The sequence below is a fragment of the Myotis lucifugus genome, unplaced genomic scaffold, assembly GCF_000147115.1.
Source record: "Myotis lucifugus unplaced genomic scaffold, Myoluc2.0 scaffold_119, whole genome shotgun sequence".
Classification (NCBI taxonomy): Eukaryota; Metazoa; Chordata; class Mammalia; order Chiroptera; family Vespertilionidae; genus Myotis; species Myotis lucifugus.
The window spans coordinates 3,134,256-3,147,167 of record NW_005871167.1 but is presented as its reverse complement, the minus strand read 5'-3'; the positions used below and the strand labels follow the sequence as shown (position 1 = coordinate 3,147,167).

Here is a 12,912-nt window from a genome sequence, read left to right as displayed (position 1 = left end):
ACTAAGGAAAAGAGGCCAAACATTTCTATGAATCCTCATGATTCGCCAGCACATTCTAGGTTCTCCCTGGGGGCCACCCCACTCCCCCTCCCCCAAGAAGCTCTAGAGGAGAAGGACAGTAGAGTAGGCAGGAGACTTAGGCTCCAGTCCCATTCTTCTCTTGGGCGACCTGTGGTGAAGCACTTTGCCTGCAGGCCCTCTTTTCTCAGCTACACAAGGGAAACGGTTGCACTAACTGATGTGCACGCTCTTCCAGCTTTGACACTCGGTGACTGTGCCACCCACCCCTACAGCCCATCCTGGAGCTCACCCGCCGTCCAGGGAGCCATAGCCCTCGGTCATCTCTCGAACCACGGAAGTGTTCTTCCAGAACAGCAGCTCCACAAAGGCTTTCTGGTTGACTGCAGCCAAGGCAAAGAACTTGCCCAGGATGTATTTTGCAAAAGTCACTAGCTCCTGTGGGAGAGGGAGGCTGCTGTGAGGCCTCTCGCCTCAACGTAAACACAGTCAGGCCCTTTTAAGTATTTTCTCGACACCTGTTCCCAGCTGCCCCTCCTCACTCAGACTCTCTTCGATCCCTCCCCACCGAGCTCCCTCCACCAGACTGCCTACTCCCTCACCGTCCTCTCATCTCTCAGCCCTCGCCCCCACTCAGTGCCACCCCAGGACTCCCCTAAGCCTCCAGACCCCCATTCCTTCGTATCCCCTCACTCTGTAGGCCCCAGCGGCAGGGTCACTCAGCAGACGATTGAAGAGGCAGAAGAGTGAGAGCTGGAAAAGGAGGGCTTCCATTTTGAGGTCGTGGGCCAGCCGGTGCAGCATCTTGACGACGCAGTGGTTGGTGTGGGCGCTGTTCTGCTTGTAGCTCCGCAGCAGCAGTACGTAGGCTCGGACGACAGCTGAGCTGGCAAAGCTGCACCAAGAGAGGGAAGGAGACGATGTCGGCATAAGACCCCGCGCACAGCCCCACGCTCTCCCTCCCGGGGCCACTCGGTCCTCGGTCCGCACCGTTTCAGGTAGTCCAGAAAATTAAATTCTTTCTCCGACACCTGGACCGCTTGCAGTTCTTCCTCCTCCTCCTCCTCCTCCTCTTCTTCCTCTTCCTCCTCTGCCCCTCGTTCCTCTGGCCCCCGCTGCCCTATAGGAAGAGTGACGACTGCTGGGTCTCTGGTGCTAGGGAGAGCTAGAAGCGGGGAGATGTGAAGGGGATGGAGACTCACGGGGGAGCGGGGCACAGAGGATTTGTTTCAGCAGCTGGATCTCTTCCTCTGGGGAAATGTCTTGAGAGCCAAATGCATCTCCTTCTGGCCACACCTCTCTGGAACACAGAGAGAAAAAAAGGCTTTAACCAGAGGGGATTTGAGTTATAATTTGAAGCGGGAGAAGGAATTTAGACTTATTTGTCAGTTGGAAAGAGAATGCAAACTATTATCTCAAAGAAGCAACAAAGACTCTAGGGAAATTTTTTCTCATAAGCCACAGTGCAATGAAATCACATAAGAACAAATGCAGCCCTAGCTGGTTTGGTTCAGTGGATAGAGCGTTGACTCACAGACTGAAAGGTCCCAGATTCGATTCTGGTCAAGGGCACATACCTTGATTGCAGGCTTGATCTCTGGCCTGCCCTGGTTAGGGTATGTGCGGGGAGGCAACCAATCAATGTGTGTCTCTCACATCAATGTTTCTCTCTCTCTGTCTCCCTCCCTCCCTTCCACTCTCTCTAAAAATCATGGAAAAATATCCTCCAGTGAGGAATAACAAAACAAAACAAAAAAGAACAAATGCAAACAATCTAAATGTTTGACACATGGTTAAACGGATGTACATACGCACACAATGATGTTTTAAATCCATTTTTAGATGCCCACCCAAGAATATGTTTGGGTTGTTTTTTTAATTGATTTTAGAGCGAGGAAGGGAGAGAGAAAGAAACATTGACTGGTTGCCTCCCATTCGTACCCCAAGCAGGAATCAAACCCAAAACCCAGGTATGTGCCCTGACCGGGAATCGAACCCGCAACCTTGTGATGTACAGGATGACACTCCAACCGAGCCACCCAGCTAAAGCAATAATGGTGTTTTAAAGCCATTAACAATTATAGAAATGTATCTGATGAGAAATGATGCTCATGATATACTGAGAAATGAAAAAAAACACTATATATCAGTATGTGCAATATTTCATTTTTTTTAAAAGAAGTTGTAGATGATATGTCTACATGAAAAACTCTGGATGGTAACTCATCAAAATGTTAATGATGGATTTGGAATATGAGGAAACAAAAAATACCCTGCCAGGACTGCCAGGAGAGCAAAAACAACAAAAAAAAACACATCCAAAAATATGAAGATAGGGTAAGGAGCCTCTGTGACAACTTCAAGGGTACCAACATTCGCATTATGGGGATGCCAGAAGGAGAAGAGAGAGAGCAAGGTATTGAAAATCTATTTGAAGAAATAATGACAGAAACCTTCCCCTACCTGGTGAAAGAAATAGACTTACAAGTCCAGGAAGCACAGAGAGTCCCAAACAAGAGGAACCCAAAGTGGCCCATACCAAGACACATCATAATTAAAATGCCAAAGGTTAAAGACAAAGAGAGAATCTTAAAAACAGCAAGAGAAAAGTAGTTAGTAAGAAGAAAAAAAAGATAAAAAATATGAACAATAAAATGGCAATAAATACATGTCCATCAACAATTGAATCTAAAAATCAAAATAAAAGCACAAGGAATCTAATGAACAAAATAAACTGATGAATAAAATAGAAAATAGAGGCATGGAAACATGGAACAGGCTGCTGAATCTCAGAGGGAAGGGGGAGGGAGGAGCGGGAAGAGGTTAACCGAAGAACTTATATGCATATATGCATTACCTATGGACACAGACAACAGAGTGGTAAAGGCCTGGGGCAGGGTGGGAACTGGGTGGAGGGCGGGGAAAAGGGGAACATCTATAATACTCCCAACAATAAAGATTTTTTTAAAATGTTAATAAATGGCTATCTTTGGCTCATAGATTATCTTTATTCCCCCCACCCCATTAACTGTACTTTCTGTTTCTGTTTTATCAAACAAAACCACCGAACAGACCAATCAAAACTCCCCAGGACTGTCCTGGCCGGTGTGGTTCAGTTGGTTGGAGCATCATCCCATACACCAAAATGTGGCAGCTTCAATTCCCAGTCAGGACACATACCCAGGTTGCAGGTTCAATTGGGAGGTAACTGATCCATGTTTCTCTCTCTCTCTTTCTCTCTCTCCCCTTCCCTTCCTCTAAGATCAATTAAAAAAAAAAATCCTCCCCAAGACTTAGTACTCAGTCCAGAGCCCCAGTACTTCAGATGGGACTTCTCCCTTTTGAAGACCAAGGACCTATAACATAGTAAAAGTCTCCCTTTGCCCCCAAAAGCCAAGAGCTGGATCCGGGAGGATGGGTGGGCAGGGTTCTTACCGGGCAGACCTAAGGAGAGTCAGGGCCTGTGGGGCCTGGCTAGCCAGCAGACAGTCTTGGATCCGCACCATGGCTTCTGCCCGCTGCTCTTCCACTGGCACCTCTGAGGCTGCATCAAAGGGAACCATGGAGTCCAAACTGAGCTCAGGATCCTAGAGCGAGATTAAGGCTATGGGAACAGAGAAGAAGGAAACCCGGACAGCCGACCCATAGCACTACCCTGAGAAAGACAGGGCTTCTGCAACCACCTACCTGGGCACAGCACTGCAGCTGCTCGGCCAGGGATGGCCACAGGGCCTCCAGGTCCCCTGGGCTGCAGGGAACATTACCAGAAGCAACAGGCTTCTTTTTCTTCTTTCTCTTCTTTCGTTTGTTCTATGGAAAAAGCTGTGTTAGAATGGCAGGAGGGCTAAGGAAGCCTTTCCCCATCAATGTCTTCTCTATTATTAATTAACTAGAGGCCCAGCACACGAAATTCATGCACGGGTGGTGTCCCTAGGCCTGGCCTGCGATCAGGGCCGATCTTCCCCGGCAGCTGGCCCTGCCCCCTACCGTTGCTGCTGCTGCTGCAGTCACCCTCTGTGTGTGGGGCGACCGGCGGGGCTATCAGGGCCCCAGCGCTGCCCGAGTCAGCTGCCACCCACCCCTGGTTCCCGGTTCCCCATCATGTGATCATAGCCTGCCGGCTGGGGGGAGGAACCAAGAGGTTGGCCATTCCCGCCTGCTCGCCGGCCCTGCCCCCCACAGCCACTGGTCACCCTCTGTATGTGGGGTGACCGGCGGGACGATCAGGGCCCTGGTGGACATGCCACCACCCACCCCCGTATCCCCATTCCCCATTGGGCCATCGGAGTCTGCCTGCCAAGGGGAGGGACTGAGAGGTTGGCCCACAGGCCTCAATCGGGCGATGGGGGCCTGCGGGCTGGGGACAGCTCCTGTGTTGAACGTCTGTCCCCTGGTGGTCAGTGAGCATCATAGTCAACTGGTCGTTATGCCGTCTGGTCGATTTGCATATTATGCTTTTATATCTATAGATTAGATGTCTAAATTAATCATTCACAGAGTGACCACTATATGCTACTCAAAGGCAATGGGGAAGCAACAGTGAACAGCACATTTCCTTGCCCTTAAGGAGCTTACAGTCCAGTGGGGGAGACAGGTGAATCAGATTTCAGTGGGGACAGGACCTAGAATGTGGCTGAGCAGAAAATGCTATAGCAAAACATTGGAACTGCACTTGACTCACTTATTGGGGTAGGACTTCCTAAAAGCAGTGACATCAAGCAGAAGCTTGTAGAACAGATTTGCTATGAGGATAAGAAATTCTACATGAAAAGGCTTTGTAAATTGCAAAGCACTTTGTAAAAACAGCCTGCAATTTTTTCTCCTGAAAAGCAGGAGGGAGAGTCAATACCCTGTCCTGCCCCTCCAAGGCATGGCTGTGAACCAGGCTTGTGTGGCAAATAGGATGAACTACGGAGTCCTTAAGGTTCAGACCCTATTCAAGGAACTTAAAGTCAAACACAGCAAAGGTTAAGAGCTTGAGCTGTGGAATCCAGCAGCTCTGGAGTTAAGGACTGACACTTGGCCATTTACTCGTTAACTTTGAACAAGTTTTTAACCACTTTGTGCATGTGCCCTAGTACTGGTGTGAGTATTACAAGAAAACTAGCACAACATCTGACATACAGTAAACACCCAATAAAGGATATCCCTGATTACTGCTGATAATACAATAGAATCCTGAGTTTTAAAATATCTTCTAGGAAAGTCTCATTGATATTACTGCCCCTTTCAAGTCCAGTTCTGACTGAACTTTAAGCTTTAGCAGACAGAATCACAGGAAAACTTTTACAAAGCAGAGACCCTGAACGTCTATGGGATACAAATTTCTTGAGGTTTTCTTCTTGTGCCAGACTTTTCATTTACATGTCACTTCAGGCTCATGGGTAATCTTACAACCAACTTTAGGACTATGGAGACTGACGCGAGCAGCTGGAGTTATTCTAACAGTAACTAATACAGGAAGAGATCCCAGACCTTCTGACTCAATTTAAGGCTCTTTCCATCTCACAACAGTGCTTCAGAAGTATAACCAGAAAATATCGCAGCACAATTACTAAACTCTAATATTATGAACCCCTAGGGCAGGGGTCCTCAAACTACGGCCCGCAGGCCACATGCAAATACAAATATTGTGTTTGTTCCCGTTTTGTTTTTTTACTTCAAAATAAGATATGTGCAGTGTGCATAGGAATTTGTTCATAGTTTTTTTTTAAACTATAGTCCGGCCCTCCAACGGTCTGAGGGACAGTGAACTGGCCCCCTGTTTAAAAAGTTTGAGGACCCCCGCCCTAGGGTTTCTGTGCTTATTAGCACCTAGTAAGTGTTCAAGAAATGTTCCATGAATGAATTAAGATATTTATGGTCCATCAGGGATTGATCGAATAAAAAAAGGAAAACGACAGTCGACTCCACTACCGAGTCTCTTCAACAAACCTCTTGCCCTCTTAGTTCAGAGTGGTTCTAACAGGTCAGCTGAAGCTACAGAAAATGTGAGGAGGACCCCTTTCCCTCCCATCGCTTTCCACACCGGGGACTGCCCAGTACCTGCACCACCAGGTTCCCTCGGCTCCGACAAAACCGCTCCAACATCTTGAGGAAGAGATGGGTGGTTTCCACCAGGTCGATAAGGAAAGAGCGGGGCTGGCATCGCTCATCGAACTTTCGAAAGAGTGCCAGGAACAGCTCTCGATACTCCATTACATAGAAAATGTTGTCTAGAAACGGGGTAGAAAAAGGATTGGAGGGACTGGACTGGAAAGTTTAGGAAAAGGAGATGGGTGAAGCTGGGACCAGGAAGAGTAAAATGCTGGTCAAGAAATGGGGAAGGCCAGGATCGGAGACCAAGCCAGGGCCTCACTTTTGATGATGCGGCTGCTCTCCCTCACAGCCTCCTCTGGCGACACGTCCATCTCATTTACTGTGGCCAGAAGCTCCTGATAGGCCTTCAGAGCCAGGTGCATCCTGGGAGTTGAGGGAGAGAGGAGGACAACTTAGGACATAGGCTCATGGTAACAGTACCACTCCCCCCCAAAATAATGTCATCAAAACCAGAATGGGCCAGCCAGTCCTTGCCCCCCAGCCTGACCACCTTAATCCTAAAACGCAAAAGCAAGTACCATCCAGAGTTCAGGTGTTCAGGTTCCTGGCCTGGCCAATGTGTCCAGCTGACTCCAATCCTCACCCCACTCACCGGCGTGCCCAGGAGGCAGCTTCCTTGCGGTCAGTCAGCATCATCTCATAGTAGTTGGTGAGGTTCTGCTCAATGAAGTGGAAGGTACGGACACTGAGGGTCTCGGAGACCAGGCCTGGCTTGAAGGAGGCAGCCCGGTTGAAGGCCATGAAGAAGGCCAAGGCCCACATGTAATAGGTCTCGTCGTGCTGCTGAGCCTTCTCCCGAAGCAGGTTATCCTAACGTCCAGGGGAAAAAAGACCATTCCATGACCTCGGGGCTTCCAATTTCCTCCTGTCCTGTGATAATGGGAGGGGCCCTGGACACGACCATAACACTCTTCTAGGACCCACAATTTCCAAGCCTCTCTCCTCCTCCGCAGCATCTCCACATTCCTTTCCCCTTCATCTGGAGTGATTTCTTGAGAGGCTTTTAACTTGCTCCTCTTCTGACATTATCACCATTTCTGAGGAGCATCCTATACCCTTCCCACCTCCTAGTCCACACTCCAGGGTCAGCTTCCCATAGGCTCCTCCCAGTTGCCCTTCGTGCCCACCACGACCCCCGTGACCTCTCCACTCCATCCTTCCTAGGCTCTCACCTTCACCAGGCCCATGAGCCGGTTGTAACAGTTCTCCAGGAACTCAGAGCAGAAGTCTCTGAGGAAGAGTCTCACGTTGAGGGCAGAGCGGCGCTGAATGGACAGCTCCCGGGCAGCCTGGCGACGTTTAGGCACCCTTCGGGGCTGCTTTCCCAAATCGGAACTGTAGTTTCGGAGCTAGGGGTATGGGTTGGGGGTTATAATTATTCCTAACCACCACCCTCTGCTTGCAGCTCTTCCCACATCCCTGGTTCTGCAGTTTTCTCAAAAGAAACACTTAGGAAGTCCTCTCCCACTGGGCCAAAGTGAAGACAGAGGCAAAGACAATGATGCCAGAGGCTCTGTTTCTCCTAACGGAGAATCTTTACCTCCAGAGACGCTGGCCCTCCTTAGGCTCCCCAACTCCACACCATGGAGCCCCCACCCCAGATGGGAGCATACTCACATTGTGGAGACCTTTGTGAAAGATGAGGTCCCTCTCGCCAATGGATTTCAACCCCTGGACAATGTAGGAGCCCCCAAATCGAGAATGCCTGCAGTAAAAACAAAAACATTCAGGGTGATTCCTCAATTCTCTGGAAGTTTTATCCCCATTTCTCTTTCATCAGCACATCAGGGCGTGTTGTAACTGCAAAATGTTATCTGGCCACCAGTGTCTGAGAAGTTGGCTCAGGCCCTCAGCACTCCCGTGAAGGAGTGGGCACATGGCGAGAGCAGCTCCCCAACACCCACCTGTTGCCACGCTGAAGGGCTCGAGTCTTCTTTTCTGCCAGCTCTCGCTGGCGCAACATCTCCAGCTCTGCCACATCGGTGCTCCGCTCCTGGGCTAAGCGTCCCCGTCCTACTCCTGCTAGCTGCTCAGGGTTCTACATTTGGAACAAGGAGGGAAGAGTCAGAGGGATGGTCATTCCTTATTCTGAGTCCACTCCTACTGGTGGCAGAAAGAATGAACAAAATAGGATTGTTGATGGGACCCCATACTCAAGACATGGCTATTCTATGTGTCACCACCTTCCCCCGGAGAATTCAGCCATTATTATAAGAGCAATTCTGGCCGCATCGCAGAAGAGAACATGGGCAAAGGGACTGGGGCCACAGGCCAGGGTCTCACCTGGTCACGAAACATTAGGGAGATGATCTCTAGCACGTGTAGGCTCCACTGCTGCTCGGTGGGCGAGCTGGCCAGGAAGAGGAGCAGGTCGTCCAGGCCACTGAGATGAGTTGCCCAGAGCAGTTGGTCATGGACGCTGGCGTCATCATCGATCCTCTGAGCCGTGAGGGGTGAGGAGAGAGAGGGAAGCCAGTGGGTTCCACGGCCCTGCCTTGAGGTTCTCCAACTCATTCTTTGACCAAGGTTCCCCCGAGATTTGTCAGGAGACAGAAAAACAAACAAACACACACACAAAACAAAACAGAAAAGGGCAGCTCAACCCAACCAAACACAAGAACTCAGACAACCCAAGACCCTTTCTCACCTTTTCCTGATCCGGGTCGGCTGGGATGTGGAGAATATTTCTGACCAGCAGCAGGATCCGCTCAATCAGCAAGTTGTCTTCCTCCTGCCGTTCCTCCCAGCCCTAGTCAGAAGGAGAGTTAGAGGAAGAGACGCTCTGCGGAAGGCAGGCAACATCTACCCTGGCTGGGGGACCGAGGCACAGAGGAGGATCAGTACTAAAAAGAAAGAAAAGAGCTCACCCTCTCCAGAGTATACCTGCATGTTTCCCCTCCCACGACATTCCCCGGGGCACGCACGCACTCTCTCTATCTGGAGCACAGCACCTTCCCCCTCTTCTTCCCTCCAGGTGCATACCTTTGCTTTCTCTCTCTCTCTCCTAAGTTCCCTTCTCTAGCCTCTGTAACTTACTTTCTGAGCCCATGCAGCCCAGCTGGCTCACTTTTTCTACCTCTGTGACTTTCTAAATGAACTTTCGCTTGTATTTGGGGCGGGGAAAAAGGAAAGAAAAACCTCAATCAGCCCTGAGGTAGCCAGAGACGGTGGACTGGACTATGTGTCCACAAGACTGGGACCATGTCTCTAAACTCAGCATGTCCCGACAAGGTCCCAACTGGCGCTCTACCCAAAGGAGGAGCAAGGTGCTAACTGTCCTTGGGATCTTGGAAGGCGGAGACTCACTCACCAGCTGTAGCAGCTCATACAAGGTTTCACTGAGGACCCCAAAAGCCTTCTCACTGGCAAAGGCCTACAAAATAGAGGAATGGACCTTAAGTAGCTCCCACCCTCTCCTTCCCCACTGTCCCCCCAGTTCTGCTGCAGGGACTCTAAAGGAGAACCTCACCTCTTTGTAGGCCTGCAAGTAAGCCAGCACCTGCAGATAATGGTGCCGGAAGCTGGGCTCCTTGGGCACACTGCCAAAACAGAGCAAGGCTGGCTGTGTCAAGTTCACCATCAGCCTAGGGAAACGACGAAGGAGGCAGAAGTTGTCAAGTTTCCTCGCCAGGCGCAAACACCAAAACCCATCAGATCAAACCTCAAGTGCTGGCACAGGGTGCAAGTTAAAGAGCTTGGGGTGCAACAACCTGATAACGGCATCGAAGAGCGCCTTGTCCTGGCGGTGTTGGGTGAGGATGGGCAGAAGGTCACTCTGCAGGATCTGGGCGGCCCCCAGCTGCTGCCGCACATCTCGAGTCTCGTCCTCATGCCTCAAGTAGCGGATCAAATCCTTCACACTCTCTTCAGGGACAGAACAAACACTTACATGGACCCCTGGAAGAAGCTCCGCCCGGGCCCAAGTGCTTTTTATACCCATGGCTTGAGAAAGTTAACAGAACTCAACTCAAGCAAATTTTTTTTTTTACCTGTTTCCTCAAAAAGGTACTCACCTAAGCAATCTGGTTCCTTGTGGTAAGTGTCTCCCTCCAAGTACCCAAGGGCACTACATGTGGCTAGAAGTTCGCAGTTCATCGTGCATCAGTGGAGCAGCCAACAGAGATGTTAGGCAGGTGGAGACCGGGGAGATAAAAATGATGAGTCCTGCAGAGACAGGGAAAGGTAACGATTATAGGATCCTCTCCATGAAAGGGAGAGGGGAACAGGGCAGGGCCCTGATGAGCAGAGTATTCTGAACTAAATCTTCAAATGCTCCACTTTAAAAAATATATATATTTTTTATGGATTTCAGAGAGACAAAAGGAGAGGGAGAGATAGAAACATCAATGATGGAAGAGAATCACTGATCGGCTGCTCCCCGCACGCCCCCTACTGGGGATCAAGCCCACAACCTGGATATGTGCCCTTGACCGGAATCGAACCTGGGAGGACCCTTCAGTCCGCAGACCAACACTCTATCCACTGAGTCAAACCAGCTGGAGCTCAAATGCTCCACTTTTGTCAGAACCCAAAGTGCTATTCCCAGTCCCAGGGAAAGCTTTTAGTTAAGGTTTCTATCTGATCAAAACCCAAGAGGCTCCAAGCCTAAGAATTAAGCACCTGCCCCAGGCTCTCACTTGTATCTGAAACCATAGAAACAGTATGTTTCAAAGTCAAGGTAACCGAGTAGAAAGAAAGGTTGGTTAGAGAAAGGCACCAATTCGGAGACTTTCACCCTGAGAGCTCTGCAGCCTTTTGGAGGAAGCGGGGAATGAACTTCCCTCTCCCTTATATTGCCAGACCCAGTCCCCTTCCACCTCCACTGTTACAGCTCTTATAAACCACAGGAATGAAGAGAACCCAATCGCCACACAGTGACCCCACTTAGGATCTGATTTAGAGGCACTAGAATGCAAAAATGAAGCTCCTTCACTCTCCTCCCCAAATTTACTCTTAAGTTGTGGTAATCTTGTAGGAGCCACCATCTAACGCAGAGGTTCTCAACCTGTGGGTCGCGACCCCTTTGGCGGTCGAACGACCCTTTCACAGGGGTCGCCTAAGACCATCCTGCATATCAGATATTTACATGACGATTCATAACAGTAGCAACATTACAGTTATGAAGTAGCAACGAAAATAATTTTATGGTTGGGTCACAACATGAGGAACTGTATTTAAAGGGCCAGAAGGTTGAGAACCTCTGATAATGGATCGCTGAGGAAAAGAAGCAAACAGGGACTGGTGACGTGTCCTGTCACTGTCCCAGGAGAACCAGCTTCCTTTTCTGAAGCATGCCACTTTTTAAAAATTAAGATCCCTAAACTCTCCTCAGATAATCAAGTAAGCACAGGTCCAGAACCCTGGATGTTTTAGAACCCGACACTAATAATGCAGACACACACAAACACATTACATTCACTACCGGCTTCTGTGGAAAATGGGAAATATCCATCAATTATGTCCCCTTGGCACAATCCGCCATGCTGCTCTTAGCCGTGGCGGCTTCCTCTACAAAGACCACTCTCCGTTCCAGACCCAGTTCCCCCCAGGACATGGCAGTGTCCAAGGGACTGTGGCTCAATGCCTGATGTTATCGCCCAGATTCTGTGTAACTGGTCTGCTGTTCCAGCTGCCTGCTGGCCCTCTACCCCTACCTAGTACTAACCTACTTTCTGACTGTTCAGCCCAGCCAGAGCGAACCAGTAAAACACTCAGTGAAAGACCAGAAAGACTGAAGGGAGACTTCCTCTCGTTGCCCCTTCTCATGGGATCTGCAGGCCCTGGGACCTGGGCAATCTCTCACTCTCCTCAAAGACACGTCCAGCTTTTTCAGACAGACCACTGGTACATATTCTCTCTCTCTCTCTCTCTCTCTCTAACACACACACACACACACACACACACACACACACACACACACAATCGAAGGGCTTCCCTGTCTTTCCAAGTGGCATCCTAGGAAGCTGACAAAACAAACAGCAGAGCTGGTTATAAATATGCGGAGTCAGCACAGCCGCCTCAAAATAAGGCACAGCTTCCCTCCTGCTATACGCTGCCTCCTCCGCTGTAGACCAATCCTAAGTACAGATGAGATATTTGTAAAACTGGCCCCAGCTACTGTTAGCTGGTGAACAAAAGAAAAGGGGGAGAGGAAAGCAGATAGAGAAGGAGCCATCCTTGCAGATGTGAGAAGGGAAGAGGTTCTGTAAGAGACCCAGGACTTTTTTATTGATTTCAGACCTGCAGTTTTAAAAAATATATTTTTTATTGATTTCAGAGAGGAAGGGGGAGAGAGATAGAAACATCAATGATGAGAGAGAATCATTGATCGGCTGCCTCCTGCACACCCCCACTGGGGATGGAGCCCTCAACAAAGGCATGTGCCCTGACCTGGAATCAAACCGCAACCTCCTGGTTCATTGCTCAACCACTGAGCCACACCTGCCAGGATCCCCTGCAGTTGTGATAAAACCAGAGAGCAACAGGAAAAGCAGAGGAATAAATGGGTCAGGTGACCTATTGTAAAGCTTCCAGGCCAGGGGTCAAGGGGCAAGCTGGCAGTCTTGTGCTTAATCATTAGAATTGGAATAAAAGAACTCCCACAGGAGTTTCAGCCCTCCCTGCTGAAAACACTATTAAAAAAGCAGTCAGGGATGGAAAACTTACAGTTTACTCTCTTTCATGCAGCTAAGCAGAAGCTACTCACCTACTCTGTCTGGACGATTCCTCTCCTAGACCACTGATTATGTCTTATATCTACATCACACATACCCATCCAACCCCCCACTTCTTAGA

At 49.5% G+C, this 12,912-nt stretch overlaps 1 protein-coding gene across 1 annotated transcript in view; it reads right to left on the bottom strand.

Moving 5' to 3' along the window:
• Positions 1-306: 306 nt before the first annotated feature.
• Positions 307-12,912, bottom strand: part of TIMELESS (timeless circadian regulator) — a 26,857-nt gene continuing 14,251 nt past the window's right edge. The window contains exons 2-19 of the mRNA XM_023758013.1: positions 10,131-10,281; positions 9,828-9,981; positions 9,587-9,701; positions 9,428-9,490; positions 8,765-8,866; positions 8,401-8,556; positions 8,022-8,155; positions 7,735-7,822; positions 7,290-7,466; positions 6,710-6,927; positions 6,377-6,480; positions 6,064-6,233; positions 3,706-3,828; positions 3,454-3,605; positions 1,221-1,318; positions 1,009-1,138; positions 712-913; positions 307-456 (exon numbers count right to left, since the gene is read on the bottom strand). Coding sequence (XP_023613781.1) covers positions 307-456; positions 712-913; positions 1,009-1,138; positions 1,221-1,318; positions 3,454-3,605; positions 3,706-3,828; positions 6,064-6,233; positions 6,377-6,480; positions 6,710-6,927; positions 7,290-7,466; positions 7,735-7,822; positions 8,022-8,155; positions 8,401-8,556; positions 8,765-8,866; positions 9,428-9,490; positions 9,587-9,701; positions 9,828-9,981; positions 10,131-10,212 — 2,418 coding nt within the window. The 5' untranslated portion in view covers positions 10,213-10,281. The remainder of the gene's footprint in view (positions 457-711; positions 914-1,008; positions 1,139-1,220; positions 1,319-3,453; positions 3,606-3,705; positions 3,829-6,063; positions 6,234-6,376; positions 6,481-6,709; positions 6,928-7,289; positions 7,467-7,734; positions 7,823-8,021; positions 8,156-8,400; positions 8,557-8,764; positions 8,867-9,427; positions 9,491-9,586; positions 9,702-9,827; positions 9,982-10,130; positions 10,282-12,912) is intronic.